A 9115-nucleotide genomic window follows, 5' to 3' on the forward strand; every position below is an offset into this window, starting at 1 on the left:
GAGATAGTTGAAGGATAGATTTAATTGTATTTATTATGAATTATAACTTGTAGTATTAATATGTTTGTTTGGTGTGTTTGCAATCACGGATTTAGTAATATGAGTTATGGTAGATTTAAAAAAAATTATGGGTAAACTTGAAAAAATAACGATAAAGTTTTGGTATGTTTTTGTTATTTTTAAATAATAAATTAAATTTAAAAAAAATTAAGAATCCTGTCACATATTAAGTATTAAAAAAACAACTAAATAAATGACCACTATTTGCCATGATATTTAAATATCCTGTCTTGCATCAAATATTATTAATATATTAATTAACACAACTTGATATATTATAATATTTTTTGGTTAATGGTATTAAATTATATGTTATTGATTAGTCATTTTAAAGTTATTTTAATTTGATTTTTTATAACATTATAACTATTTTGAAGGTAGGTGAAGTCATGTTACTTTATTATATTAAAAAAAAATATTATGACTATTTAATTTATTAAAACTCAAAATTGTTAATTGTGGTCAAATAATAGTTGAAAAGGAAAAATTAAAAGTTTAAAGAGGCAATTATTGAAGGACTATTCACCAGATCAACCAATTTTCATCTATATAAATGAGTAAATGAGGGCCCAAACATGTTTGCTCTATACTAGTAAAATCATTAAAGTTTTATGATGGGAAAGTGAGATATATCATGTACTAATGAAATATATTATTTTCTCTTGAAAAAAACAATAACACAATTATAAATTGACATGAAACTCAAGATTTAAAAAACTTAAAATAAATTATACATATCTTATTTTTAAATGATATTATTAAAAAGAATGATTGAACAGCAATAAAAAAAAATGATAAGAAGCATGCAATATGTATTTTCTTGGAAATTTGGGTGTTTCTTCCTCCATTTTGTATAATGAGTTAGCATCGACTCATTACTTTTATTTTTGTAGGTCTTGATTGAATTATAATTCAACTTTGGACTTAGATTATATAATATTTAACTACTTAGTAAAAAAAAAATCCAAAGTAATAATATATATTGAAATTAAAAGAAATCTAAAACTAAATTAATATTCTTGTCAAGAAATATATTAAAATGATAATCTAAAGGCAGAAAAAAACCTTATTTGTGATTCCTTCTAAGATTTATCTTTACAACAAATTATCATATTTTCAATAAATAGATGATATGTGCTTAATTATTATTTTTTAAATAAATAATATTTAAGATTATTTTTTTTTTGTTAAATATAAAAAGTTAGAATAATTTTCAATTCTAATTTAAAATATTTTTTAAGGGATAAAATATTTTAAGGGAGATACAAATTTATAATTTTTAAACTCTTTCTAATTTAAACTACCCTAATGAATTAATATTTATTATTATTAGCATTATAATTTATTAAAAATATATTTTATATAGTGATAATATATTTGTGTAATTAACCAACTAAAACTAACGATAAAATTGGTTAAAATTAATCGATTTTTAATTAAAAGTCTTAAATTGAAGGGTTATAACTATAGTTAATCTTCTATATTAAAAAAAAAAAACAGTAATAACAGAGTGAACAAAGTTTGGAGCAGCTACTCATAGCGATCCAAACCTGGCAGTCCAGTGAAAAAATTAAGGCACTGTGAAAAAAATTATTATTTAAAAAGTTATAAAAAAAGTTAGATAGAGAGTTATAGAAAAAAAATTATTTTCGGAAGTATTCTATCTCGAACACATGACCATGTTCGGGACAACATTACCATATTCGGGATAGAATGTTTCTAAACATGTCTTTCTTTTCTAACTTTTAATTTTTTTAACTTTTACATTTATAATTTTTTCTATCTAACTTTTACATATATAATAATTTTTTTTTTTTTTCATTGTGGTTTATTTTTTTCCACTTCCTGTTGGGTGGGTTCATTACCCATCATTGCTCTCCCTACCATTATTATAAAAATAAATAATTAGATATTTATTTTCAACTTTATCTTTTTAAAATTTTGAATGAGTTTGGTTTTTCAAATTAAAATAAAGGAAGAGTTTAAAAATGGGAAATAGTTTGGTTGGTTGGTTTATGGAAAAGAGAAAAAGAAAAGAAGAAGACATTAGAAATGGCAAGTTTGAATTTGTGGCTATAAAAGGTTCAATATTAATGTCCGATACTGACACACACGAAAACTCAGAGATCCAGTTTTAGTCTCGAGACCATAAACCAATCTCCTTCTCACTCAATCCTTTCAGTCCTTCCCAAATTAATGGCGCAACCAACAACAGCATCCGCCAGCGAATTACCACCGTTGAAGTTCACGGTGAGAAGGCAAGAAGCAGAGCTTGTGCGTCCGGCCAAACCCACCCCTCGCGTTCACTTACCACTCTCAGACATCGATGATCAAGAAAGCCTCCGTTTTCAGATACCCACCATCCATTTCTACGGAGCCGGAGATAACATCATTGACCGCAGAGATCCAGTAAGCGTCATCCGTAAAGCCCTCTCCCAAGCCCTCGTCTCTTACTATCCATTAGCCGGTCGCTTAAAAGAATTCCCCGAACGAAAACTCTTCGTCGATTGCACCGGCGAACTAGGAGTCTTGTTCATAGAAGCCGACGCCGACGTCGCCCTCAAGCATTTCGGTGACGCCCTTCAACCGCCCTTCCCTGGTTTGGAAGACCTTCTTTACGACGTTCCAGACTCCTCCGGCGTGTTAGGATGCCCATTGCTGTTAATTCAAGTCACCCGCCTAACGTGCGGAGGTTTCGTAATGGCGGTCCGGTTGAACCACACCATGTGCGACGCACCGGGGCTCGTTCAGTTCCTAACCGCGGTCGGGGAATTCGCAAGAGGAAATCAAGCCCCTTCTATAGACCCTGTATGGGAAAGACATGTGCTGAACGCCAGGTCTCCCCTGAGGGTGACGTGCACTCATCGTGAATACGACGAGGAAGATGTCGGAGCCATCGTGATTCCTCCGCTCGACGAAATGGTTCACCGTTCTTTCTTTTTCGGGAAAACAGAGTCGGCCGCACTTAGAAACCTCGTCCCACACGCTCAGCGCGAGGCATGTACTTCCTTTGACTTAATGACGGCCTGCCTATGGCGCTGCCGCACCATCGCCTTAAATTTCGAACCAAACGAGGAAGTCCGTGTTCTTTGCATCGTAAACGCCCGCAGCAAATTCGAACCCCCTCTCCCATCCGGTTACTACGGAAACGCTTTCGCGTTCCCTGTTGCCCTGTCGACAGCGGGGAACCTGTGTAAGAACCCGTTGGGCTACGCATTAAAGCTGGTAGTGAAAGCTAAGGCTGACGTGACAGAGGAGTATATGAGGTCAATGGCAGACTTGATGGTCTTAAGGAAACGGCCACATTTCACGGTCGGGCGAACCTATTTGGTTTCAGATTTGAGGCGGTCGGGGTTCGGAGATATCGACTTTGGTTGGGGTAAGGCTCGGTATGGTGGTGCAGCCAAGGGCGGGGTTGGAGCCATACCTGGTGTTGCTAGTTTTTACATTCCAAGTAAGAATGATAAAGGAGAGGATGGAACTGTGGTTCCACTTTGTCTCCCGGCTGATGCCATGAAGGTATTTGAGGAGGAGCTTCAACGTATGTTAAACCATGGTTATCGTGGTCATCAATCCACTCCTCGAATCCTTTCTGCTCTATAAGTGAACATTAATGGGACAATCCTCACTAATAATAATTATTGGGTAGCTTATACTAGATCACTCTCTTATGGTACTCTAGTTAACTTCCACCTCTTGTTGTTTGTTTTTAAGATCATGGTTAGCTTCATATTCTGTCTACCAGTACTTTGAATGTTTAATTATAGACATTCATTTACTAAGAGACGTTGTTTATGTATGACCTTTCTCAATAATAGGTTGTCTGTTTTTTATTTTTATTTTTATTTTGGAGAGAATTTATGTTTTGGATTGATTAGTGGTTACATAACTATAAGAGTAACTGTATCAGCTACTCTAAATTTGAGTATCTAAAATACATTAAAACAACATAAACCTAGTTTAACATCTCAAATTTTAACTCGTCAATACATCAGCTACTCTAAATTTACAATTCTATCCTACAAAATTATAAAATATTCATTCCCTCCAAAATCTATTATTATAATAATTATATTCCAACGGCGAGTTTTTTTTGAATTTAATTCCAAACTCTAAAAATTTGAGTGAAAAAACTCAAACTTGTATCTAGCATTCCAACTTTTACTCTCCTTCTTCAACAACATGAGTTCCATATATAATTGTATTCTCAAAAATGTTAGTGACTCGAATTCTGAGTCTGATTCATCTTCAACGACTTCCTCCGATAATGAACTCGACCAAATTGTAACTATGGAATATGCTAGAAGAAGAATCCTCAATACATCCCGATCAACCGCAAGCTCTTCTACCATGGGTAAAATGAAACGCTGTATCATTCCACGTGATATAGAGCAAGGCCATGAGCGCTTATACAGAGATTATTTTTCTGAAAATCCAGTCTACCCAACAGATATGTTCCGAAGACGATTTCGTATGAATCGTGATGTGTTCTTTCGCATACAAATGGAGGTTGAAAAGCACGAGCCTTACTTTGTGCGTAAGCGAAACGCTGCAGGTACACAAGGATTATCTTCACTACAAAAAATCACAGCGGTACTACGAATATTAGCTTACGGGGATTCTGCGGACTCAATTGACGAGTATGTGCGCATTGGAGCAAGCACTGCCTTAAAGAGTCTAAAATTTTTTACTAAAACAATTGTTGAAGTATTTGGGGAGGAGTATCTAAGGTCACCAACACCCGACGATTTGAGACGTTTGCTAGCACAAGGTGAGAGTCGTGGGTTTCCCGGAATGTTGGGAAGTATTGATTGCATGCACTGGACGTGGAAAAATTGACAAACCGCATGGCACGGTATGTTTAAAGGTCATATTCACGAACCTACATTAATATTAGAGGTAGTGTCCTCGCATGATTTGTGGATATGGCATGCATTTTTTGGACTTCCAGGGTCTTTGAACGACATAAATGTATGTTCTTGAACATTCGAATGTATTTCATGGCTTAACACAAGGTGTTGCTCCATCGGTTCGATATTCAATAAATGGACACAACTACACAATGGGATATTATTTAGCTGATGGTATCTGTCCTAAATGAGCGACATTTGTTAAGAGTATTCTGTTACCGCCGAATCCAAAACTCCAATATTTTGCAACCAAACAAGAAGCTGCACGAAAGGACGTTGAACGTGCATTTGGAGTACTTCAAGCACGATTTAACATTGTTCGTGGACCGACCAGATATTATAAGCAAACGACGCTAAGGTATATCATGCTCACTTGCATTATATTGCATAACATGATCGTTGAAAGTGAACGTTATTTACATACACAACTACAAGTGTCATCGCTCCATGACCATTATGATGTTAGCGAACCTCCCATGTCAATAGCACGTGACAGAAAAGAAGAGTTGGAAGAATTCATTGGACGTCATGTCAACTTGAGGAGCAGAGAAGTTCATACACAACTACAATCCGACCTCGTTGACTATTTGTGGAACCGATACAGCGAGGGAACAAAGTAAGGTTTAAAGAATATGGTGTATTCGTTTTTATTTCTTATGAATTGTGTGTTCCTTATTATATATATCGTTTCTTTTGCACCTTCAAAATAAAATGATATCTTAAATAAACAAAATCATTCATAAACGTTACCATCAACAAACATAATTAAGTTATTTAACTCGAATAAACATTACCATCAAATATTAGTGTCTCGTTCCCTTGCTAGTTGAGATGCTACAATTTCTCGACGTCGAGATTGAAAATAGGTCCTTGAATCTTCATCCAACACACTAAGATCCATAGTCATTATCTCTTTCTCCTCTTGCTTCCTCTCACGCTCTTTTTGCATTATGTGTTTCTCCTCTAGCATATCCTGTTTTCTTTTTTCTAACATTAAACATTCTTCTTGCACTGCCATCTTTTGTTCATGCTCTTTCTTTCTTTCTTCCCGAGCAATTTGTTTTTCTTCTCGTTTCATCCCTTCAGCGATCAATTTTGCTTCTCTATCCTTCTCTTTTGCTTCTTCCATCTTGCTCAAATGATTAGTAAACCGAATAGCTTCTTGAAGTTGATTTTGTTCGTTTCTTTGGTCCGCCTTTGCTCTCTTCCTACCCACGGGTCGAATAGCGTCATCAAAATTTCCGGGTGAAGAACTATCATTTAAGTCAACATCAATAACATTCGTCGCACCCGAACTTGACTCCAATGCATTTTTATCCCCTTTGAAGTTTTACTTTTACCTTTCTTTGCTTGGAGGTTTTCTAGATTCATCCATTTTGGTTCATTTTTAAGCACTTCCCAACATTTTTCAAATCCAAATGTATGATTTTCCAGCCTCATGTACAATGCTTTTGCTTGTGTCAACTTTTTAAAAAAGATGGCCAGCAAGTAATCAAACAAATATAGTTTTCTTGAAGTAAAAATATGGCAGAGAACAAGTAGTAATCAAACAATTTTTTTTCTTAACAAGAAGTTAAAGTTGAAAAACAATGGCAGTAAGTTACCTTGTCTTGGTCATTATAGCCAGATTCTGGTCGAGCCGTAACTTGGCCATAATGAGCTTTGAAAGCTCCTACCGACTTGTTAATTATATTCCATCGACACTGGACGGACGATCGCACGGGTAATTCTGGTTGCTTAAGAGTCCTAATTTAGTTATAGAGCTTTAGTACCCGTGCCCAATATTGCAATCTCTTTTGATCAACGGCAGTAGCACCATCCAAGCTAGTGTTCAACCACGCAGACATTAGGAATAGATCTTCGTCAGTTGTCCAATTGGGCAGTTTTTTCTTTTTTGACTTGGAAGCTTGCCCTTGGGTTTGAGTTGAGTATACTTCATCAAGTTCGGGAAAACCATCAAGTTGTGCGTCTCCAATAACTTCATTACCCTCTAACGGAGGATAACTGTACAATTCCTCCATACAATCATTGTTAAGTAGCTCCATTGCTGCGACAAAAAAAACACGCTAATTATATGTTGTATTGACACCCTCCATCAAACACTTCCATTACAAAAAAAAATTAAAAAAATCAGAATCTTCATCAATTATTTCTCAACCACACAAACTAAGAAAGTTGTTTCAGAAAAGGAATCAATAATGCTTTTTTGAAGGAATCTCAAACACCCTCAAAGAAAGATCTAAGGAGTTCTTCCAATATAACAAAATCTCCATATAAATTTTACTCCAAATCCCCAAATATTTACCTATTCGAATCATCAGTCATAGCGCTATGCCTTTGCATTGCAGCCACATGTTCGTATTGAGATGCCGAGCATCGAGTTCGAAGACAATAGTAACAGTATATGCCAGCAAAACCATGTTAGTTAAAAATTCAAACAGTAACCAAACCCATATGCAGATCTAATTCAAAAAGTAACCAAACTTATATGCAACTAAACTCAATTATTCAGTTCAAAGGATGTGGATATATCCAATCCCATTAGTGTTCGGTCCCAATTCATACTGCAGTATTGGATTTGGTTTCTTCCTAAAATGCACCAAGTAGGGGTCGAAACATAGGGAGTTGTTGCTACAAATGTAATTTCAGACGCCTGAACCAGAGTATAGGTCATATATAGTAGAAGAAATAGAGAATGGGATATAAGAAACACAACCTTGAGTAATCGATTGCAGAGAACCCCAAAATCGAAGCTGAGGTACCTATGTTTTTTTTCTTCCCGTTTTCTTCTTCCTCTATAAACCCATCAAATTATTTTCCTAAGACATATGAAGATATGGGTATTATATCGAAGCTGAGTTAATGAGAAGACCGAATTTGATATTAAAAAGAGAATATCCATGAGGACTCACCATCGTTTCCATGAAGCTCCAGTTGTTGAGAGAAAATGGTAGAGAAGAGAGAGGAGAGAGAGAAATAATTATTAAAAAATTATAGAATTTGTATTTGGTATGCTAAATTTAAACTAGGAGAGTCAAAATTTTAGAATTTTCTATTTTAGAATTAATGTTTAGATTAACTGATGTATGGTCTTTTTGGAAGATTTTTTTGTTAAAAAATCTAATATAGCATAGATGGTTGTGTTTAGAGTAACTGATGCACTTGCTCTAACTTACATTAAATGTAGTACGATACTCTACCAAAGTGGTCTGTTAGTACATGTCTACTTAAGTGAGCCGATTCATCTAAAAGGATGAAAGAAGGTTATTACTTTAACAATCCGGTTCCTCTGCTACCGAATGAGATATTTTCCCGTTGCGGACCAATTATAATTCAACAGCATTATTATATTAATTTATTATTGATCGGGTTGAAAGGAAGATAGAGAGAATCAAAATCCGTATTTCATTCGGGTTCAGCCCAAGCGCCATGTAAAACGGACTGAAGAGAGACGCTTTTCAATGAAGTTTTCTTCGCTCCAAGCGCCATATAAAACAGACTCAAGAGAGACGCTTTTCAGTGAAGCTTCCTTCGCTCCAAACGACATGTAAAACGGACTCAAGAGAGGCACTTTTCAGTGAATCTTCCTTCGCTCCAAGTGCAATGTAAAACGGACTCAAGAGAGGCGTTTTTCATTGAAGTTTCTTTTGCTCCAAGCGCCATGTAAAACAGACTCAAGAGAGGCACTTTTCAGTGAAGCTTCATTCGATTCACTAAATATGTAAAATAGACTGAAGAGAGACGATTTTTAGTGAAGCTTCCTTCGCTCTAAGCACCATGTAAAACGGACTGAAGAGAGACGTTTTTTAGTGAAGCTTCATTCTCTCCACTAGATATGTAAAACGGACTCAAAAGAGACGGTTTTCAGCGAAGCTTTCCTTCACTTCAATTAGTTTATATTCCTAGAAATTCATGTAAAATCTCCAACACATTAATGTAATGACCTTTAAGTGTTCGTGTAATAAAATTTATTCATTCATGTATGTAAACCCATTGGATAATTAAAACATGCGCGCTAACTAGTGAAGCTGTATTCGTTTCAGATATCGCTAACTAGAGAAGATTGCTTCACTGCGTATGTAAAGCGCGGATACTAGTGAAGTAAGCGTCACATAGGGAAGATTGTTTCACTACTTTGTACATCG

General features: G+C 35.3%; 2 protein-coding genes across 2 annotated transcripts; both read left to right on the plus strand.

Annotated features, from left to right (window-relative positions):
- The first annotated feature begins 2179 nt into the window (after positions 1-2179).
- LOC124936266 (benzyl alcohol O-benzoyltransferase-like) lies at positions 2180-3890 on the plus strand. The gene has a single exon (XM_047476749.1). It carries the CDS (start codon positions 2257-2259, stop codon positions 3661-3663), a length of 1407 nt encoding a protein of 468 aa, XP_047332705.1. The 5' UTR covers positions 2180-2256; the 3' UTR covers positions 3664-3890.
- A 460-nt stretch (positions 3891-4350) lies between these two features.
- LOC124935159 lies at positions 4351-4899 on the plus strand. The gene has a single exon (XM_047475612.1). The coding sequence runs from the start codon at positions 4351-4353 to the stop codon at positions 4897-4899; it is 549 nt and encodes a 182-aa protein (XP_047331568.1).
- The last annotated feature ends 4216 nt before the right edge of the window (positions 4900-9115 follow it).

The sequence above is a fragment of the Impatiens glandulifera genome, chromosome 4 (genome assembly GCF_907164915.1).
Source record: "Impatiens glandulifera chromosome 4, dImpGla2.1, whole genome shotgun sequence".
Taxonomy (NCBI): domain Eukaryota; kingdom Viridiplantae; phylum Streptophyta; class Magnoliopsida; order Ericales; family Balsaminaceae; genus Impatiens; species Impatiens glandulifera.